The following is a 22,811-nucleotide window of genomic DNA, read 5'->3' on the forward strand; positions in this document are numbered from 1 at the left end:
AATTAACCGATTAGCACAAAATGTTCATTCATTGAAAACAAAGAATATACATAAGGCATGTGAATGTACTTCAATATCATTATTTATTAATTTACTGGCTCTAAATATTAAATACATCACTGCCCAAACCATGGCATAAAGACCAAAAAAATCATAAATGTAAAAAAGAAGAAACATTCACCTCAGATGAATAAACATGACTGAACAGCCAAAGACTGGTCACTTATGAAAGCTGAAATGGCACCCTATGTAGTGATCCTGGTCAAAAGGAGTCCACTTTTGAGATGAAGACATGAGATTTAAATTTACATTGAGAAGACTAGGATTGCCAGTTGGGTCTACACCTGCCTCAGATGGATATTACAGCAGAATATTATCAAAAAAGGGAACTTTGAAATCATGTTAAAAAATAATTTTAAAAAAACACCCCAAAAAAAAGAACTGTTAGTAATGAACTTGAAACATTTTGTGATTTGTAAAAACAGGCCCCTCATGATTTCTCTTCTGCAAACTTTAAAGAAATAAGCACTGAGCTTAAGTTAACAGACAAATACACAGCCTAGGCACATTCTAATGGCAGCCTGCTATTAGATGGTATCAGTAGATGATGAGTCACTTGTGGAATCGCTTGTTGGAGTCCTTGGCATGATCCAGCAGTAGCTGACAGGGGGTGAAGTGGTTGCCGTAAACCTCCTCATACCTCCTCATCTTCTCTACTAGCTTATCGGCACCGAAGGTATCCACAAACCGGAAAGGACCTGAACAGAGAAGGTTAAAACAACGTTTGTAGGATTCAATCTTTCAAAAGGACAAATAACAATAGCACGATATCGGATAGCGGTCTAAAATACCAAAAATCGATAAATCAAATTTAGTCAAGTCCGGTTCCACAAACTCGAATGGACTAAACAGGGAAGTTGAAAGAAAAGTCCTAATTGTAGCACAACAAAAAGGCTGTGCCTGCTGTTAAACCTGAAAAGAGTTCAGCAACGCATGCAATGTCAGAGCCGTTTATGCTCATGTCATGTGATCATCCTGTATGTGTGGCTGGCTCAGCTGGTAAAAGGTCATGGGTTCAATTTCCACAGGGATTAGATACATAGCAAAAATGTATGCAGTCAATGCACTGTAAGTGGCATATAGTATAAGACCAGTGGAGGCTGCTGAAGGGAGGACGGCTCATAATAAATGGCCAGAATGGAGTAAATGGAATCAAACATGGTTTTCATGTTTGATGCCATTCCATCCAATCCATTCTAACCATTATTTTGAGCCATCTAGAGAAGGAACATTTAAGCTCCACTGCTAAGTTTTCATTCTTGTCCTTTAGTCAGGGACCAACTTAGACCTGGAACACTGGTTGGTGCAATTCATCATCAGAATTAATTATAGAACAGCAACCCAGCAGTACTCCGTCCGGACCTCCAGACTCATTTGAATACCCTTGCTATAGAGTTAATCCCTACCTCCAAGGCAGGGGGGGAATCCCAGTCCGAACACAGCGCCTATATCTCCCTCTACGGGGCCGTTCAGGATCCCCTCCTGCAGACACATCACTGCCTCGTTCACGAACCGCGAGACCAGACGGTACTGGACATCAGAGTCTGAAGACCTGGAGAAAAAAGACCCAGACAGTTAAGTGGTGGTGTGGAGAGTAGATGTTCCTGTGTGGCTCAGTTGGTAAGAGGGTTGAGCTAGCAAATGCCATTCCCACTGGGACCACACACAAAACATGTACAGCAAGTCACTGTACAGCAAGTCACTGTACAGCAAGTCACTTTAGAGGAGACATTTCCGCAGTGGTTGCGACTTACACTGAAGGGTTTGGCGTCAATTTGAATTTTTCCAGGAGGTCGTCAATATCGGGGTTGACATCTTTGCTTTTGAGTCCTGGCGTATACACGTAGCAGCCCTTTCCTGATTTGCGGCCTGTTGATGGAAAATACATCAGATAAAACCAATGAGGATCATGCGCTTCCCATTATATCATTTTTCTCCCAAAATTTCCTTGATTCTTCACATACTCTCCTTCTCAAACCTCATTGGTGGAGAACTTCCAAAGTTCCACCCCTCTTACCTTCTCCTCCAATGTATTAAGAAAGCAAGATGAAGGAATGCAAGAAATCAAGGGAAGTTTAAAACATTTTGAAAGAGCTTTTGTCTCAAAGTCCTACAAACAAGAATTTACCCTTGAATCCTCTCTCCACCATGGTCTTCAGCACGTCAACGTTTCCACCGCCGAACCTGGAGCCGAATGCTTTGCCGAGGTCCTCAGCCACATGGGCAGCCACGTCAATGCCCACCTCATCAGCCAGTGTAGCTGCACCCACTGGGAACCCAAAACCTGTGGTCAGGGCATCCAGCTTCTTGGGGTTAACACCCTCCTGAGAACACACACACAGCACAGAAATACAGGTACATTATTTGAGTTTTTTGGAGACACCCACACCATTCCAACATTGTAGATGAAGAGACAGTGCATGTGACAACACTAACCTGTAGTACTCGCACTGCCTCAGCTAACATAGGAGCCAGACACCTGGTGGTGTAGAACCCAGGTCCATCCTGCAAACAAGCACACAAGTTATTATAGGCCCATGAAAAGCACTACAGTATAAACTATATCAAATTCATGTATTAGTGTCGTTATGTTTATCAACAAGCTAAGGGAGAACATGGGAAGTGGGCAATGAGCAGAAGCGCACTCACTCCGACAACGATGATGACTTTCCCCTGCTTCAGGCCTACAGCAACAGCAGAGGCAGTGGTGTCTTTAGAGGTCTTATCGGTCGTGATGATCTCCAAAAGCTGCATCTTGTCCACTGGAGAGAAGTAGTGCATACCAATAACCTACAGGAATAGAAAATACAACTCTATTTATTGCAATGGCTTCAGTTATACAGGCAAAACTACTTTGTGGCCTTGTGGTTAGTGTCCGCCCAGAGATTGGGGGACAGGGGGACCTGCCTTCTCTCTGCTTGGCACTCCGTATTAAAGGGATTTTGGCAATGAGGCACTTCATCTACTGCCCCAGAGTCAGATTAACTATTGGATAAATGTTTGTCTCGGGTGTCCAGTATGAAGGAAGTTAGAGGAAGTTTCGCGAGCCAATGCTAACTAGCATTAGCACAATGGCAAAGTCTACAGATATCTGCTAGCAGATACCATAGACTTCCAGTCATTATGCTAACCCTAGTTAGCAATTGCGCTAGCTAGCAACTTTCTTCAAACTGACTGCATAGACATAAAAATGGTATCTACAAGTTCACCCAACTCTGGGGAAATAGACAAAATCCCAAAGTATCCCTTTAAGGAGGTGATTGGGGGTAAGGCCCTGAAACAGACTAGCATCCTGTCCAGGAGGTGTACTTGTACATCAAGCTGCCTCACGTGACAGAAACAGGAGATTGGCTGCTGCCTCTATGGGATGTTTTGGCTTGGACAAGGCTTACTTATACAGAGACAATAACCAGCCCAAAGCACACAAAACATGTAGCCTGAGAGGTTATTGTGGACAAAGGGATTCTAGTGAGTGGTTTGAATCTGGCTTGAAGGAGCAATAAGGCCTTTTTTTAACAGGAATGTTAATCCCATTGAACTCTTACTAAACCTACCTTTTCTGGCCTCATGCTAGCAGCAGCAATATCTTTGATGGGGAGAGCAGACGTGTTGGTGGCAAATATACAGTGAGGTGGAATCACCTGTAATCAGAAAAATAATAATTTAGAACAATTTTTTCCAATAAGAAACGCTTATTTTAGTTTGGTATTAGAAAACGCTTTCTGTGGTGTGCCCTAATTTTAAAATTCTGCACTACTTACAGCTTCCACCTCCTTGATGACTCGGTGTTTGATGTTGATGTCCTCAAACACAGCTTCGATGACCATGTCCGCCTTCTCAAAACCACTGTAGTCCAACTGGCCAGTTAAACTGGACAGTGTGGAATCCCTCTCAAATGACGTGATGGCCTTCTTTTTGATTTTGTCATTGAGGCTGGTGATGAAAGTGAGGGCAGGTTTAATCTCTGTACTAGCTACCCAATCAAAATTTATGTTAAATCTGTCGAGAGAGATTAGGGCAGGTTCAACAATATTTAGTTTCTTCTTTATCAACAACTCCAGCTATGCTTTAAGGGTCAGATCCCCAGACAAAGATTAAGCCTAGTCCTGGACTAAAATGCAATCTCTTAATCTGTAGGGAACCGCTCCTAGGAGTTTAACCCACAATATGCCAGACAGCCAGGAGATTGTGTAGCTGAAATAGTCAATAGCTAATTAGTGGTGCGCTATTCGTCTTTCTGTATAGACCGACAGCATCTTCTGGTGCTTCATTATATATTCTGATTGACTGGCTTGGTCTTGTTTCAGGAAACTAAATAATACATTAATCAGATAATATATCTGGCCATTACAACAAATCAAAGACTTCTGACCAAATACATAGTAACTGCACCTTGCCTTTGTAGGGCAGTAATGCGCTCTGGTAAACCCACCCTTTGTAGACCTGCTGCTGACCCCTGCTCAACCCTTCCACAGTGGTGTCCTTCAGGACAGTGTGGATGCCCTTGTCCACAGTCACCTGGGCAATGCCTGCACCCATCAGACCTGCCCCCAAGATAGCCAGGTTCCTGGTGGATGCAGAATGAAGAAACAGGCTGTTGCAATAGAATGGAATTATTGTCCACCAAGGATTCCCACCCCCCAAATAATTTTGTTTGTACCATATCTCCAGTTACAAGGTTAATGTCATGACCTCTCTAATAATGAAATCAGCATAAGTGGTTTGATCTTCAAGAAACTCTGAATCATCTGACCAGTATTACAATATTTGTAATAAGGTTTGCATTTTTCACTGATTGAAACATGAAAATAGCTATTTAACTGGTTTTGGGTCAAAGGTCATCACTTACTTGACCGGTCTCTCAGGGACTCCAAAGCGGTTCTTCTTGCATGCCACTTGGCCATGGTAAAGTCCAATCAGGGCATTTGATTCAGAAGTCATTGCCAGTTTGCCAAAGTTCTGTAAAGAATGAATAAGATAGATAAAACAGTGACTGAAAGAAACCATGTTCCATACAAAATCATTACATTTCCTGATAAGCATACGATTCAGAAATATATTTAACTCTGTATATTCTCTGACCTGTGCTTCTGCCAAATAGCCAGAATCTGGGCCCTGTTCCAAGCCAGCCTTCACACTCTGAGGGCAAGAGAGAAACAAATAGAAGTCTTTTTCAATAGAACCATGAGAGAGAGGTTTCATCTGGAGCTCTGTGTCCATTTTTTGCAAAATTGCTGCCAATTCATATACTTCACTCACTAAAAATCATCATTAAATGGATAAGTAGATATGTCAAAGTCCTACCTCAATGATTTTCAAGGGGGCAGGATACAGTCCCTTGCTCATCTTCATGACTTTGCCATTAACATTTTTGTAGATCTGTTGCCGCACAAACGCAATGCCCATTACGTAGTCTTGGACTTCTGCAGAGGAAGGAGAGAAAAACAAAAAAAGGTTGTGTACATGCATAAAAACAAGGACTGAAAGTGTGATGTAACATATGGTAAAAGGTTGAAAAACAAACATGAGAAGCTTACAATTCAAAACCTGCCTTCATATATATATATATATATATAGTGGAGTCTATATATATTTTTTGCACTATACCAAGAGCACTGTATATCTACATGGTATTGGCCTCTAATACGCAAATACTTACTCTGCATCATGCCTTTCTTCTTGGTGAGCAAGATCTTCTTGTGGACAATTCCTCTGGCACACTGTATGGCAACCTCCTCCAGGTACTCAATGGTCCTCTCCTCTGGACTCTTCAATCCAGGTCCTGGAATATCAAAAGAGGGGGCTCAATAAGCAGCAGTTAAGACACCTTCACTGACAGTATCTAACCTGGAAACTATTTCCAGCTATTGTAATCTCAGAACATTCTATGAATACTGGTATGCTCTTATCAGTAACCTTTATTGATTATAATATTGATTGCATTAGTGCAGTGGTTACTATACCTAGTGGGTCCACTAGCTGATGGACCAGACCCATCTTCTTGGCTTTGTCTGCCTTGATGTTTCTTCCTGTCAGCATCATGTCAAAGGCACCAGGAATACCGACCTGAAGACAACATATTTTACACTACTAAGACAGCATTCCATTTATTTATTTTTAACTGCTGACAACAAAATCAAGGAAATTAAACACTACTACACTACAACAGGCAAAGAGTGCTGCAAATCAGATCAATGTATTAAAGAATGGTGGTTTTGGGGTTATGGTATAGGCAGGCATAAGCTACGGACAACGAACACAATTGCATTTTAACGATGGCAATTTGAATGTACAGAGATACCGTGACGAGATCCTGAGGCCCCATTGTTGTGCCATTCATATGCCAACATCACCTCATGTTTCAGCATGATAATGCACAGCCCCATGCCGCAAAGATGGTTTACTGTGCTGTTCGGGTAGGGTTTCTGAACGCATAAAGTATTTTCCCAGATACTGACCATCTTAGGGAGTCTCTGTGTTCCTCCAGCTCCAGGTAGAAGACCAAGCATCACCTCAGGGGTTCCCAGCACTGTCTTCTTACTCTTAGTAGCAACTCTGTACTGGCAGGCGATGGCAAACTAAAGACACAACACATTGAAACATAACATTAAGAAAGTCAATAACTTTGAAAGAAAGTCAAATGTGTCGTTGCCCGAGATTATTTTGTAATTTGTGACGATACTGAGTAATAATAGACAAGGTAAAATTGTGGGACTTCCTTTAGCTCTTTAAAAGTATTTTTTTGTGGTAGTGGATTAAGTGTTCTGATTATAGATTTAAAAAGCAGACTAAAAAGCAGACTAAGATGCCATACATTGTAGGGAAAATGGTCAACATTTTAACACAAAATGTGAAGGGATATTTTGGCAATGAAGCCCTTTATCTACTTACCCAGAGTTAGATGAACTCGTGGATACCTTGTGTGCAGTTTGAAGGAAATTGATTGCTAGATGTTACCATAGACATCAGGTCATTGTGCTAATGCTAGTTAGCATTGGCTCACGAAACTACCTCAAACTTCCTTCATACAGGATGCAGAGACATAACAATGGTATCCACAAGTTGATCTGACTCTGGGGAAATAAAGGGCTTCATCGCCTAATTCCTGAAGTATGGCTTTAAAAAAAAGTAGCCCTTTAAAAAGGTTAGATTAAATGTAGTTGATGCAGTTACTAAAACTGCTGTATCTTTTGATCGGTAGAATATATTTCTGTTCCGATTTAAGATTTGAATAGCAGAGAAGTAGACCAAGATGTCATGCCCTCTAAGTATTTGTCTACGTTGCTGGGAAAGTGGTCAGAAGCCGAAGTCACAATAGGCCTTTTCACACTGCTTTGTCCTTAGCCCCAGGCTGTCCTTAGCCCCAGGCTGTCCTTAGCCCCAGGCTGTCCTTAGCCCCAGGCTGTCCTTAGCCCCAGGCTGTCCTTAGCCCCAGGCTGTCCTTAGCCCCAGGCTGTCCTTAGCCCCAGGCTGTCCTTAGCCCCAGGCTGTCCTTAGCCCCAGGCTGTCCTTAGCCCCAGGCTGTCCTTAGCCCCAGGCTGTGCTATGAATCCTTGGCAATTTGCTGAGGCAATATTACAGCAACATTTTTAAATTACATTTCTAGCGGAGTAGCATGCCAAATAAAAAGTCTATAGTATGACAAAGATTTAAACTGGGACGTTTGCTGTTGCAAGTCGCTTAGAATAGCATTTTTTCAATAATGATGATTTTATCTATTAGTGTAAAGGAAATAATTTTGTTCACCTCTAAGCCGCCTCCTAAGCAGGAGCCGTTGATGGCCGCAACAATGGGCTTGGGCGATTTCTCAATCCTCTCAAACATCTTCTGTCCCTCCTGAGATAGCTTTGTGACCTCCTCGGAGGTGTTACAGGCCTGGATCATGCTGCAAAAGAGAGGACAGACAGTAGTGGGGGAGGGGGGGACATGGAAATTAGGACCCTAGAACACCCAAACCTTGCATAGTGGTGAAATGCACTACGCTAGACTGATACGCAACATTGAGAATCATGTAAACCTGAACTAGGTTCTACTTTCTAATCTGAGTAAAGCATTTTAATTACATGTAAGCCAAGGTGGCACCAAATATTAACATTTATATCATATAATGTGAAAGGTGTGACTGACTTGATGTCAGCTCCTGCAATGAAGCAGCCAGGCTTGGAGGAGATGAGGACAGCACTATGGACTGCATCGTTGGCCAAGACCTCATTAAATACTTCTATCATCTCATTCTGCATCCGGACCGACAGAGTGTTGACCTGCAAAAACATCAATAGACATACAATACTGGGGCCTCCTGAGTGGTGCAGCGGTCTAACACGGAACCCAAACCGGCTGCGCGTGCGCCATCGTGCACATTTATTTTGTTCCCCTAAACCTAACACGAAACGCAGGTTAAAATACCAAAACAAACTCTGAACCAACGACAATTTGTGGACAGGTCAAAAAGCATTAAACATGCATGGCAATTTAGCTAGGTAGCTTGCTGTTGCTAGCTAATTTGTCCAGGGATATAAACATTGAGTTGTTATTTTACCTGAAATGCACAAGGTCTTCTACTTCGACAATTAATCCACACATAAAACAGCCAACCAAATCGTTTCTAGTCATCTCTCCTCCTTCCAGGCTTTTTCATCTTTGAACTTATATGGTGATTGGCATCTACACTTTTACCATGACAGTCCAGCAAAACATTTCGTCTTTCAATCCCCCACGTGGGTATAACCAATGAGGAAATGGCACGTGGGTACATGCTACTATAAACCAATGAGGAGATATGAGAGGCAGGACTTTCAGCGCGATCTGCGTCAGAAATAGAAAGGAGCTCTATTTTAGCCCTTGGCATCGCAGACGCCTGTTGGCGTGCAAGAGCAGTGGGGGTGCAATAATTGAATAAAATGGATTTCTAAATTTATTTTGCGTCGCACGCTAAGAGTCCGGTCTGGTCAGCATGTAAGGGGCTGCATTGCAATGCTTGAGGGGTCACTACAGACCCCGGTTCAAGCCCATAGGGCAGTTTAAAAAAGGATTTATAAATACATTTGATTGGTACTGTACATGGAAAATGTATTTTTAAATATATCACCTTAGAATTTGGGTCATTCATCCGAATGACCGCCACATCCTCTTTCACTTCATAGTTGACATGGGTTCGGGCTAAGAAAAAAGAGAGATCAAATGAACTCCATACTTCTATTTTATAATCAAGTTATTATCACAAGTAGTCGTTCAACTTACCTGACATGGCAAGGGCAACTGAAAAGGTACGGCATGAGATACCTAAAAACACAAAATAAGAAGAGGGTTAATGTTAACTAAATTCAATACATTAGCTACTGATAAGGAGCTAGCTAGCAAAAACTAGCTAAGGTTGAGGGGGTGTGTCGCTGTAGGGAGTGAAATATTTAGGCCACGCTTTATTTATTCTAGGCCTGGGTCTGCAACAGATAACTCATGACAAGTGTTGATGACGAGCCGTGGGGGGGGGGGTCTGACCTCAAAGACAGACACTGAACTTTCACCTAGATTCCCAGTCTACACAGCAAATTAGACAATGACAACTGGAAGCATCTAATGTAAAGTGTAGATTTATCAAGAAAACAATTAAATTGAATGGACAGTTTCGTTTTAACGATGAGTGAGTGTTCATATGTAGCCATCTAAAGTTAAATAAGTTAGTTAACTTAATTAATGTGACGTAGCTAGTTTGCTCACTCGGTGAAAGTTCACTCGCATCGGTTAACTGCTAACTATCTAGCCATCTTAATCTTTGTTAATGAATTACAAATAGGGAGCTAAAGCCAGATGTGTGTACCAGTAAAGTTGCGTTGCTAAATTAGTTAGTAAGCTGTGTTAGCTAGCTACCGGTAGACTTCTGACAGCTAAGTTAACGTTTGCTAGCCAAGTTAGCTGCACCATTAGCACTAGCTAGGATCTCAGACAGTAGAAAGGCGCCGGTTTACAAAATGTGGCTGAACAATCGAATAACATTTGACTTTGGCATCAATTGCACACACTTCAACACAATTTTACCTGAGAGGACATATCTCCTTGCTGTAATTCTGGACAGCGCACCCAGGGCTCGAACACCAGCCATTTTAGGAGGTCAAGAACACCGAAACAACCTGACTGCTGACAACCAATGATTTATAGATACACTAGATGACTGAATAAGGGGGCGCAGTGTTAAAGACTCCGTGCCTCCATCTTGGCACTCCCCCACGTTGTAAAAAAATAATAATTTGGATGCTATAGAAATGCATTTCTTAATTTCTACATTCGTTTTTGCCACATTTATTTTTTACAGACACATTCATCTATACTTTTATATTATATTATGTGAGCTGAACATAAATATATATATATAAGCATTTTCCTTTAAGTATATATTTTTAGAAATGAATAATGTTACTGTCCCCACTACAACAACAAAAATAGCTAAATACATTTAATTTTTGTCTTTGAAACATTTAATTAAAATACTGTAGAATTCCATTCGTTCTCATGGACGACTGCTTCTACCGGGGAGTGACAATATGGCCGACCGGTGGCTTCAATCCAGGGTTTATATACTTCAACGCCGACAACCGAAAGACATGCGGGAGCACATGACAGAAGTGGGGGGGAAATCAATCGCGAGAAATAAATATTTATAGCGTGTTTCTATCCCCAGTAACAAAGTTTATGGGGAAAATGTATGGCGTTTTTTTTAGATAGTCTTCATCAGCTAACATCACTTTTTGTGAATTTTGAAGAATTTATGTAATGAGGAAAAACATGAAGCACATAAATGCTTCCTAATTAATAATGTCATGTTAAATGGCTTCTATTATCTCATAAAACAAAACGTATAAAACCTCCTAAACCTCTGTTAACCTCAGACCTTATTTTCGGCGTTTATTCCAAAACCATATCCATTCCCCATATTTTTTTTAATAGGGACGATGAACGAACCGGAGCTAATTTATTTCAGGGTTTTTTGAACTACAAACTGTCGAGCTCTTATGATCAGGTCATAATCCAATAATTTATAAATACACTAGATGACCAATAAGGGGCACTGTGTTGAAGCCACCGCGCCTTTGTCTTGGCACTCCCTCACCATTGAAAATCATATTTTGGAAGCTATAGAAATGCATTTATTAATGTCTACATTCATTTTTCAACGAGTATACTATTGAAGACACCTTAATGCATACTTTTAAATTATATTATATGAGATAAACATACAGATAAAACATGAAATAATATACAAAAACATTTGCCTTGTTCACATTGGCAGTTTGAAGTGACTCATATCCAATTTTTTGGCATATCCGATTTGTATCTGTTATTTTTCTGGTCTGAACAGCATAAAGCCACAATGAATCGGATATCTCAAGCCACATTTCAAACCACCTTACAAATCTTATCCCTGGCCATGCGACTTGTGTCTGAATGGTCAAATCTGCCCTCAAGTGTTTTTTGGACTGTTATTTGGCATATATTGTTGCTTGCTAGCTACTCTGTTGACAGTTTGACAAGAACATGAAGTGGTAGCTAAGTAGCTTGTTAATTGTTTACAAACAAATTAATAAATGTGCTAGAAAGCTAAATAGCTACCTACTGTAGCTAGTTGAATGCTGTGGCTAGCCTAAAATGACTTGTTTTGAAAGTTGGATCATCTTATCCTTTGAGGCTTTAAATGTGTTCTTACACTACGATTTTGAACATTCACAGCAACTGGGAAATGACCATGGTAGGCATTGTTGTCATATAGCTGCTACATAACTCCTTAGTGATGGAAAGTACAAGCACAACCACTATGCCGACCACCACTGCGCACACATCTGTTGTTACTATGACAACTAGCATAGCCATTTCAGCAAATGACTGCTGTCTGAACACACACAAATCTGATTTGGTCAATTTTACCTTGCTGTTTGGACAGTCAGTATCCCCCCCAAAAAAAAAATGTAAAGCAAAACTGATTTGAGCCTTACATAGCAATACATAGTATCAGCAATCAAGGGGTAAAATGTACATCATTGGACAAAAATAAAGTCTGCTGAGGCCCTAGCAGACAGGCGAGACGTAAAATTATTTATATTGTCAGAAAAATGTGTATCATTTTGACACTTGTAGTTGATATGTGCAACAAATCATGAACGGTTATGAAAAATGTAACAGTCATCATTTCACATCCTTTCAATAATTTTGGTGAGAATGATAAGATCATTTCACATCAGTTTTTCACAGTGTGGCACTCTGTCTCTCTCTCTGCCTCTCTCTCCCTCTTTTTCTCTCTCTTCTCTCTCTCTCTCTCTCTCTCTCTCTCTCTCTCTCTCTCTCTCTCTCTCTCTCTCTCTCTCTCTCTCTCTCTCTCTCTCTCTCTCTCTCTCTCTCTCTCTCTCTCTCTCTCTCTCTCTCTCTCTCTCTCTCTCTCTCTCTCTCTCTCTCTCTCTCTCTCTCTCTCTCTCTCTCTCTATCTCTCAAGGGGCATGTTGGACCTATGCTTAAAATAATGGGTATTTTCTAATAGAATGCTGTGAAAGACACTAGGACTCAGTGTTGTCTTCATACTCAGTGGGCCACTATGGTGATTATGTCAAGTTGTGATCCTTGAGCATAGACACACATTCCTACCTGTTGTATGTGTCGAACTGCTTTGCTTTATCTTGGCCAGGTCGCAGTTGTAAATGAGAACTTGTTCTCAACTAGCCTACCTGGTTAAATAAAGGTGAAATAAATCAAATAAATAAATACTCACAGATAGAAACAGGTACAATTTGTACAGAACAGAGTTGAATATTTTCAAACTGTTGCTTAGCAAGTGTCAAAGTGATAACAGTTTAAGAAAATAAGGAGGTATTTAGTCCTTGCCTTTTGGGTTATGCGTGTGTGTGTGAGTATGTGTGTGCATGTGTGTGCATGCGTCCGTGTGTGTGTCAGACCCTGAGAACAGTGTACAGTAGTATCTGAATCCTTACAGCTGAGACTGGTCTCTGTTTGTGTATTGTTGTGAATACAGTGACCTAATTGCTGGCACAATTCTAAGAGTTGATTACTCAAGTTGCCTGCAAAGCCTACAGACACAACGGTGACTTACTATTCAATGACAAAATCAGCTAAAGAGCTCATGAAGCCATGGCAGATGTCACAACTCTCCTGTGACGATCTGAATAATCCTTCCAAGTTGAATCCACCAGAGGGGGACTGTCATAACTCTCCTGTGATGATCTGAAGGATCAGGTTACAGTGGGTCCTCTCTACAGCGTGTTCTCTCTCGTAGAGGGGAATGTCATGACTCTCCTGTGACGATCTGAAGGATCAGGTTACAGTGGGTCCTCTCTACAGCGTGTTCTCTCTCGTAGAGGGGAATGTCATGACTCTCCTGTGATGATCTGAAGGATCAGGTTACAGTGGGTCCTCTCTACAGCGTGTTCTCTCTCGTAGAGGGGAATGTCATGACTCTCCTGTGATGATCTGAAGGATCAGGTTACAGTGGGTCCTCTCTACAGCGTGTTCTCTCTCGTAGAGGGGAATGTCATGACTCTCCTGTGATGATCTGAAGGATCAGGTTACAGTGGGTCCTCTCTACAGCATGTTCTCTCTCGTAGAGGGGGACTGTCATAACTCTCCTGTGATGATCTGAAGGATCAGGTTACAGTGGGTCCTCTCTACAGCGTGCTCTCTCTCGTAGAGGGGAATATCATGACTCTCCTGTGATGATCTGAAGGATCAGGTTACAGTGGGTCCTCTCTACAGGGTGTTCTCTCTCGTAGAGGGGGAGAGCGGGAAGTCGGCTGTTTTATGGTGGTCATATAATACACTATCCCTATGCTCTGTCGTGTTTGAGATTGGAATGTAAACTGTGGAACACAGAGAGACACTTGGACATCAAAAGTTTGAATAATGAAACAATATTTCTATTGTTAAGAATGTGGGAGTGGTCCGTGGACACTTAAGGGACAGTCATGAAGAGTGTTTCATTTGGTGATCTCATGAAAGACAGGAAACACACATTACTGTATCTCTCAAAGTGTACATTTCCCAGCAGTCAGGTTTACATCAAAATATTGTGAAACGTATGTGATTAAACATTTGTGAAAAGATGTAATGTGATGTTAACCTACTAAATGAGAGTATGGATTGTCATATAAAATTTGACTCCTCAGGGGCCACACCCCCGTGAGCCCAGACATCACATTAGGCGTCATAGAACTGCCCCTTCTTCCACAGAGTATTAAACCCACTTCCTACAAAATGTACATTAGACCAGAAAATATGGAGCTGATGCTACATGTTGAAATGGTTAATAACTAAAACTCTATAGGCCGCGGAGACCATACTGCTGTAGTTTTGGCTACACGGCTGGAAATGGTTCAACTCTGAGACTATTGATCACTACAGAATAAGAGTAAATCCTAGACGTATAATTACTAGTCTGCAGCTGGAAATTATGTAAGTCTAGGACAAGAATACCGACAACCGCCTAAACATCTATTCTATGCGACAACCACGGGTACACCTGGCGTATCCATTGTGAACACAACCAGAGACTTTCTGTCGATTGACTCTCCAGCAGACAGACCGCATTCCAACAGAGAAGACAACAACGACATACGGGCGTAAATATATACATTGCAATTAATCTCAAATGAACGATGGTCCATGTGCAAAGGATTAGCATTTCAATTAATACAATTATTAACTGTGTGTAGTGAATTCATTTAGTCTTTCCCGCTCTTTCTCAGTCCCCACCCTTACTTTGTCTACCAAGCCGTCATATTGGCTTCGTCTGCTAGGGACTTTTTCTTTGTATCATGTAGTAACCCAGATATCTACTGTTTGTTTGTTATCTAATTCTGTGTGATTATTTAGTTAGTTAGTAAATAAATAATTATGCCAATTTGTATAGCGCTGATTCGTGATTTATGTTAGGGTTCGTGCAGATATTCAAGGGTTTGTGACGTTCAGTAATGAGAACTGATGAGGTAATAATAATACATTAATGAGAATGACTAATCGATAAGATATGAAAATATCTGAAGAGTTATATTTGGGAAATTGACACTTTGTAAACATGATTTTTCCATGGTGCCCCGACTTCCTAGTTAATTAAAGTTACATGATTAGTTTAATCACGTAATTAAGTTACACAGAGAATTGATTTGATAAAATAACAGTCTTCACTTTTAATGATAGTCCAGACACGACACAGAGAATGTAATACTACTTGTTCACTCAGTCTGCACCAACTGCTTCACATTAGACACAGTAGGCAGAATATCCAGACACTAGGAATGTAGTTGGATGAGTATCACTTACGATGCCTCCTGCTGTGGCAGTATACTATATAAAGTTAAATTGAACCTCTCAACATATTTCACGTTTCCAATGTATAATCACATTCATTGTGACACTGAGGATTTTGCCTCTGTATAAATGGCAGCCTTGGGGCTCTGCGTGGCAGTTACAGTAGCTTGATGGTCACTGCAGAGGGTGACTGTTGTATTGAGGTTGGCGTGTTGTATTGAGTGATACTGATAAGAAACAACCTCTTCTCTAACATGTCCTCCCAGTCCTGTTCTGTCAAAGTTTCCACAGCACAGCTTCGGGGCACACTGCTTCCCACAGGACAGCTCACAGACGTAAATATTAGATTCAAAGTTAACAGTAACAAACTCTGGTTGAACTGTTGTGGCATGGATACCCTCATCATGAAAGAGGCCTTTGATTCGCATGGCCACATCCATGTAGGAAGCTGGGTCTAGGCATTTGATGTGTGCCGTGGCAATGATCCTGCTCCCTGCCAGCTGCCAGATGTGTAGGTCGTGGACAGCCAACACACCATCCAGGCCCCTGAGCCTCCCCAGCAGCTGGGGCATGTCTATCTGTTTAGGAACTGTCTGCAGGAGGATGAGGACTGACTCCTTCAGGAGAGGGAAGGTGGTATAGAGTAAGAAGGCCGCCATAATGATGCAGAGTGTGGGGTCGAGGTAGAGCACCCAGCAAGGGCCAGCGAGGTGCACTGTAGTCTGGGTACTACTACCAAGCATGGTGATCAGTGTAACATTGACATGTTGTTGGTGGTGGTCAGTGTAGTCGTGGCTGTTGTAGCATGGGTTGACACAGGTCTCTCCAGCATGGCAAGGCTTCCACACATAGGTGAAGGTGAGAGCGTTGACCACAACAATGACAGAGCCGAGGGCATCACCCAGCATGTGGAGGAAGACACCCTGCATGTTGAGCTGTGAAGCAGAGTCAGGATGGCTCTCGTTCCAATCCTCCAGGGTGATGTCCTTCATGTGGACCACAAGGTTGTCCTTATTGGGGATTTCTGTGAAGTATTGAACATAAAAGACCTGATTGGTGATAACATATGACATGGAGTACAAGGAGTAGAATGTTAACACAAATAGACTGGTACCCAGGCTAAGCATAAGAATCCTGAATGATGAATAATACAGGCCTTTATACAAAGACCCTTCTATACGTTCTCATTTATATATGCCTACCCTCATTATCCCTCTAACTATTAGGCTACCTTGTGTTCATCTACAAACAGATTAGGGCAACGGATTAGACCAGCAGGTAGTTTAGCAGTTAAGAGCGATAGGCCAGTAAACAAAAGGTTGCTGGTTTGAATCCCTGAGCAGGTGAAAAATCTTTCAATGTGCCCTTGAGCAAGGTGCTTAACCCTAATTGCTCATGTAAGTTGCTCTGGATAAGAGTGTCTACTAAAAATGTAATACAAATTAATTTGCAGGATTGTGACCTCTGTTGGATTTTTAACTAACATGCTAGCAGTTACCATAGACTTCCAGTCATTGCGCTAACGCTAGTTAGCAACGTCCTTCAAACTGCACGCAGAGACATAAAAATGCCATCCACGAGTTCATCTGACTCTGGGCAAGTAGATAAAGGGCTTCACTGCCAAAATCCTGAAGTATCACTTTAAACAGTGGTGTATTCATTTCCCTTCACTAAACATTGTGTTAATTGATGATCACAAAGAACATTACTCATACAGCAACAATTATCAAACAACTACAGAAGAAAAATAAATACAACAGACATACCGTGATCTCCTCCTGGACCTGCTCTGAGATCCCCTGTCTTCAGACTGCAATCAAACAGGATAGGCCTACTGGTTTCATCTTCAAAGGATTCTCTCCCTACTCTCTCGGATTTGTGAAGTGTGTTAATTCCATGAGAGCCACCATGCGAGTGACCGTGTCCTGCGTGTTCGTGAAACAACAAAAGACCGAGCAAGTTTACAAGAAGTCCCGCAGCTCCAACTCCAATAACCACTCGGGGACTTTCAATCTCGTGAGGCACTGTGAACCGCTCGCCTGCCTCAATACTGATGGTAAAGCACATGGCAGTTAGGAATACGGCGTTGACCAGAGCACCCATCACTTCTGCTCTGATCCATCCGAAAGTATTTTGACTCGTTGTTTGAGTTTTCTCGGAGAAGTGCACAGCAATCAGGGCCACAACCAGGGCAATGACACCCGGCAGCATATGGAAAGAGTACGACAGCATTGACAGGGAAGCAGTCATACGGCTGACAACAACCTCAACAATGAATAACGCAAAAGTAATGGACAGCATGCAGAGCATTCGGAGACGATTTCGTTCCCAAGCCATTTTCACCGCAGCAATACAAGAGTCGAACAAAAATTGGTCGAGTATCTTCAAACTATCTTGCGAGTTGTAGTGGCAAACTAGCACCTTGGACAGCAACCAAACCGGTCGCCAGGGGCAACTTGTAGAAACAACGGCTTGTTTCCCTCGTGCTTCATCCAAATGGCATGCAACCATGTTAGTAACTATATGTTCTTAAATGTGATGTTTTGGTGCCTCTAGGGTAATTCAGAAACCTGATTGAGGACCTTATTACTGATGAATGTGTGTTTTTTTATGACCATGTTTTTCGTTTTGCTTGCATTTATATTTTGATGTGTGTATTTTCTGTAATTTATGTAATTCGGGGTTTATCTGTAAAAGAGACCTTGGTGTCAAGACTCCCTGATAAAATAAAGGTTAAATAAAATACAAAATGTTACACAACTGAAGTGGATTAGTGCTGTTTGCTGAGAGCTGATGCACCACAATAATCATCCATTACACTTTTTGTTGCAGTATTTGATGAAGTTTCAATTTGTTAGTTCGTATAAATCACAAATTACACAATCTATCATATGGGTTTAGTTAGGCTATATGTTGATTATCAACATTTATTTTCATTTCACCACCACAAGGTGGTAGCAAAAGACAACTACGAGAGATGTTTGAGATGCAGTTCTCTGTTCGTCTATATTTCCAGCCGGCGTTGCTCTCGTCTCGTGAGGAGGAGGACACTGATATTCGCTGTCAAGTATTTGACCAATAAGGGGGCAGGAAGTATGGCCTATCGGTCACGTATGGCAAAATGGGCCCAATCAGATGTTAATACTCCACATAGCAACCCCAATCACAGCTGAACGGGGGCTTGGTCTTGAAGGTGTAGTAGTGGTTACCCCTCCCCCTCTAAGCTGTCTTGTTTTGACACATTTTTGTTTTGCTTGACAAGCTAACCCATTTTTTTTCAATCAAAGCTAGCTGGTCAACACCACATTGAAACTAAATATAGCTAACTACATGTGTTTCTGTAATTTCAAACTATCTAAGTAATGTTACTGATGTGCTAGCCAGCAAGTGTATCGTTGGGCACATTTGGAATACAATGCCATCTTCGATGGAAGGATCTTCTAGAGAAGGTGAACCGTTTACTGTGAAACATGAGCTGAAAAATGGTAAGTTGTCCAGCTAGCTATATTTCTAACTAGCCAACGTTAGATAATAATGTTAGATTAATTTATCTAGCTACTAAATTTGCTGACGGTGATTAACGTTAGCTAGCTAAATAACCGCTTAGCTAGTTAATGAAATGGCAACGGTTAGCTAATTTAGCTAGCTACACTAGCTAACGTTACTCTGCCGCTGGGATTTGCAAGTGCAGTCTGTCAAATCCAAAAAAGGCAGGTAAAGTATCAAGTCATGCAATTTGCTAAACACACTAAGTTAACGTGACCGTCACCATGCAGGCTCATGTTTCAAAACTGTGACATTAGTTATCATTCAGTCCACAAAATGACAAGTACAAAACAGCAAACATTAGCTAACGTTAGAAGTAGAAGACCGACGTGCGCTTGACAGGGGAGTGTTGGCCAATAGCTCTTGTTTGCTAGCTAGTTGTATGTGTAAGCCTGTTTTCCATTCGTTGCGGTAGTTACATAACAGTAGTAGGTAATATGCCTATTCGCGTCTTGTGTTCCGCCATGGTGGTTGTTTTGTTCGGCTGTCATTATTCCATGGATGTCAGGCGAGAGAACCTTGAGTGAGACCTGTCATCTGAGTTGCATCTTCAGTTGTTGCATACACTGCCCTGTCTGTCTTTCAAGTTTCCATTTTCCCACCCCATCAAGCATTTTGGAGGATGTCACGATGTAATAATTTATTGCAAGTAAAATTGAACTGTTTTCTGTAGCTACTAAGAATGTCATCTTTATCAGCTTCATGTGATGTTACTCTGATTATGCCGAACAATGCTTGACAGTGTAATTACTATTAATTGATAGTCATATCCATGATCCAACATACATATGAATACTTAATTACAGCATTTTCCAAAGCTTGCCTCTAGCTCACTTTCACTAAGCGTTGAGATCACAGCGACTGTAAAGTAAAAAACAGCCCTCTGAGGAAAGCCTGTCTAGTGAAGGACACCGCATCACCAATGCATCCATCCAAGTAACACACATGCACTCCAATTAAACAAGATAAATAGAGGATGTGTCCCTGTGAGGTTCTCGAGGCACATCATTCTGTTTCCTCTAGATAGGAAGGTGGCCCCATTGATGCCAAATATCTATCTACGATGCTAGCTCAATCTCAGCACTATGCAGCCTCAGCATTATTGCTGAGCCGTTTCTTAGCTGAGCAGCAGTCCACACTGTGTGAGAGTGATGTGCATGGGTTTATTAGGCTAAGGCTACAAACAAGCTTCCCTCTCTCACCTCTCCCTGTCTCTATCTCTTATCTCTCCTCTCTCTCTTATCTTTCCTGTCTTTCTATCTCTCTCGCTTGCTCCTGCTCTCTCTCTGCCCTTAATGTGTTTGTGCACAAAGCATTAGTAGCAATCATTGTTGATCTCTCCCCCCTTAATGTGTTTGTGCACAAAGCATTAGTAGCCATCATTGTTGATATCTCTCTCTCTCGCTCCCCTCCCCTCCCCTTAATGTGTATGTGCACAAAGCACTATCAGCCATCATTGTTGATATCTGCATGCAAAGTGTAGTGATCTATTCCAGGCTGTGTCTGAATATAATATGCCCCTGTTCTAGATTAGAGGTCAGTTTAGTTGGTACCAATGCTTTAGCCAGCTGTAAAAACACAGAAAGAAGTTGTCATGCAGGAACCCAGGAGGAATAATAAATAAATCAAGTGTTTTCAAAACAGGGGTGTTGAAGAGAGAGAAAATCGTTTTTTTTTCTTCGCTCCCAGCTGTGTCTGTTTTCTGCTTTAGATAGGAAGGACTGCTGTAGCACGGGCTATTTAGCCTATTTTGTTACAATGTGCCCCGTCCTTGAATGTTGTTTTAATGGGTGAAGTTGCATCACACATGTTCTGTTATCATACACCAGGTGGCTTCCCAGTTTATAACTCTGGCCTTGCCTTTAATGATCATCATCAACCTGTGGGTCATGTGTTTGTATGAGTCTTGTGTTGATTTTAAGGATGGGCCGAGGACTCAAGTCCCCACAAAATATACAGTGCCTTGCAAAAGTACTGAGACCCCTTGGTTTTCTTCACAGTTTGTGTTAGAAAGTGGGATTAAAATTTATTTAAATGTTTTTTAAAAAAGAGCTAAAAAGCCAAATCTACACAAAAAATGAAAAATATACACCTACTCATTCAAGGGTTTTTCTTTATTTTTTAAAACTATTTTCTACAGTTGATGTTGAGATGTGTCTGCTACTTGAACTTTGACATTTCTGAGGCTGGTAACTCTGCTGCAGAGGATAAGTTCATTAGAGGTAACTCTGGGTCTTCCATTCCTGTGGCGTTCCTCATGACAGCTAGTTTCATCATAGCGCTTTATGGTTTTTGCGACAGCACTTGAAGAAACTTTCAAAGTTCTTGAAATGTTCGTCATTGACTGACCTTCATGTCTTAAAGTAATGATGGACTGTCGTTTCTCTTTGCTTATTTGAGCTGTTCTTGCCATAATATGGACTTGGTCTTTTACCAAATAGGGCTATCTTCTGTATACCACCCCACAACACAACTGATTGGCTCAAACACATTAAGAAGGAAAGAACTTCCACAAATGAACTTTTAACAAGGCACACCTGTGAGCTTCAATGCCATACAACACTCCTTCCGTGGCCTCCAACTGCTCTTAAAGGCTAGTAAAACCAAATGCATGCTTTTCAACCATTCGCTGCCTGCACCCGCACGCCCGACTAGCATCACCACCCTGGATGGTTCCGACCTTGAATATGTGGACATCCTATAAGTACCTAGGTGTCTGGCTAGACTGTAAACTCTCCTTCCAGACTCATATCAAACATCTCCAATCTAAAATGAAAACCTAGTCGGCTTTCTATTCCACAACAAAGCCTCCTTCACTCACGCCGCCAAACTTACCCTAGTAAAACTGACTATCCTACCGATCCTCGACTTCGGCGATGTCATCTACAAAATAGCTTCCAACACTCTACTCAGCAAACTGGATGCAGTTTATCACAGTGCCATCCGTTTTGTTACTAAAGCACCTTATACCACCCACCACTGCGACCTGTATGCTCTAGTCGGCTGGCCCTCGCTACATATTCGTCGCCAGACCCACTGGCTCCAGGTCATCTACAAGTCCATGCTAGGTAAAGCTCCGCCTTATCTCAGTTCACTGGTCACGATGGCAACACCCACCCATAGCACCCGCTCCAGCAGGTGTATCTCACTGATCATCCCTAAAGCCAACACCTCATTTGGCCGCCTTTCGTTCCAGTTCTCTGCTGCCTGTGACTGGAACGAATTGCAAAAATCGCTGAAGTTGGAGACTTTATCTCCCTCACCAACTTCAAACATCTGCTATCTGAGCAGCTAACCGATCGCTGCAGCTGTACATAGTCTATCGGTAAATAGCCCACCCAATTTACCTACCTCATCCCCATACTGATTTTATTTATTTACTTTTCTGCTCTTTTGCACACCAATATATCTACCTGTACATGACCATCTGATCATTTATCACTCCAGTGTTAATCTGCAAAATTGTAATTATTCGCCTACCTCCTCATGCCTTTTGCACACAATGTATATAGACTTTCTTTTTTTCTACTGTGTTATTGACTTGTTAATTGTTTACTCCATGTGTAACTCTGTTGTCTGTTCACACTGCTTTATCTTGGCCAGGTCGCAGTTGCAAATGAGAACTTGTTCTCAACTAGCCTACCTGGTTAAATAAAGGTGAAATAAAATGTTTAAAAAGTGAAAGGAGCCTTGGCTACTTTGGTTTGCGATGATGGAAGCCTTTTTTATTGAAGTAAAACAAAAGTTAGAGTATAGTAAACAGAAGCCAGCAAGGGAAATGACCTCCGTGGGGACACGTTTTAATATTGTATTGGACAAAGATGAGAAGAACATTGGTGCTGTCAAGTAGACTGTTTGCAACTCGATATTCAGGTTTGAAGCAATTTTTTGGGTTACGTTTTCAT

The 22,811-nt window shown here is 41.6% G+C and overlaps 3 protein-coding genes across 4 annotated transcripts in view; 1 reads left to right on the plus strand and 2 right to left on the minus strand.

Annotated features, from left to right (window-relative positions):
• Positions 1 to 64: 64 nt before the first annotated feature.
• LOC112256902 (trifunctional enzyme subunit alpha, mitochondrial) lies at positions 65 to 10,241 on the minus strand. Its single transcript, XM_024430457.2, has 20 exons — positions 10,096 to 10,241; positions 9,301 to 9,342; positions 9,149 to 9,219; positions 8,188 to 8,321; positions 7,807 to 7,945; positions 6,519 to 6,638; positions 6,024 to 6,126; positions 5,720 to 5,842; positions 5,365 to 5,483; positions 5,143 to 5,199; positions 4,910 to 5,019; positions 4,493 to 4,627; positions 3,822 to 3,993; positions 3,615 to 3,701; positions 2,710 to 2,850; positions 2,497 to 2,565; positions 2,189 to 2,384; positions 1,815 to 1,929; positions 1,467 to 1,612; positions 65 to 758 (listed from the first exon to the last, which is right to left on the minus strand). Exons 1-20 carry the CDS (start codon positions 10,157 to 10,159, stop codon positions 613 to 615), a joined length of 2,289 nt encoding a protein of 762 aa, XP_024286225.1. The 5' UTR covers positions 10,160 to 10,241; the 3' UTR covers positions 65 to 612.
• A 4,945-nt stretch (positions 10,242 to 15,186) lies between these two features.
• LOC112257181 (zinc transporter 1-like) lies at positions 15,187 to 17,837 on the minus strand. The gene is made up of 2 exons (XM_024430731.2): positions 17,127 to 17,837; positions 15,187 to 16,384 (listed from the first exon to the last, which is right to left on the minus strand). Exons 1-2 carry the CDS (start codon positions 17,695 to 17,697, stop codon positions 15,456 to 15,458), a joined length of 1,500 nt encoding a protein of 499 aa, XP_024286499.1. The 5' UTR covers positions 17,698 to 17,837; the 3' UTR covers positions 15,187 to 15,455.
• A 749-nt stretch (positions 17,838 to 18,586) lies between these two features.
• The window catches only part of LOC112255794 (ribosomal protein S6 kinase alpha-5-like), a 49,294-nt gene continuing 45,069 nt past the window's right edge, over positions 18,587 to 22,811 (plus strand). For both annotated transcript variants that reach the window (XM_042325254.1, XM_042325253.1), the window contains exon 1: positions 18,587 to 18,845. In XM_042325254.1, the coding sequence (XP_042181188.1) occupies positions 18,776 to 18,845 (70 nt within the window). In that variant the 5' untranslated portion in view covers positions 18,587 to 18,775. The remainder of the gene's footprint in view (positions 18,846 to 22,811) is intronic.

Source organism: Oncorhynchus tshawytscha, linkage group LG08, assembly GCF_018296145.1.
Source record: "Oncorhynchus tshawytscha isolate Ot180627B linkage group LG08, Otsh_v2.0, whole genome shotgun sequence".
Lineage (NCBI taxonomy): Eukaryota > Metazoa > Chordata > Actinopteri > Salmoniformes > Salmonidae > Oncorhynchus > Oncorhynchus tshawytscha.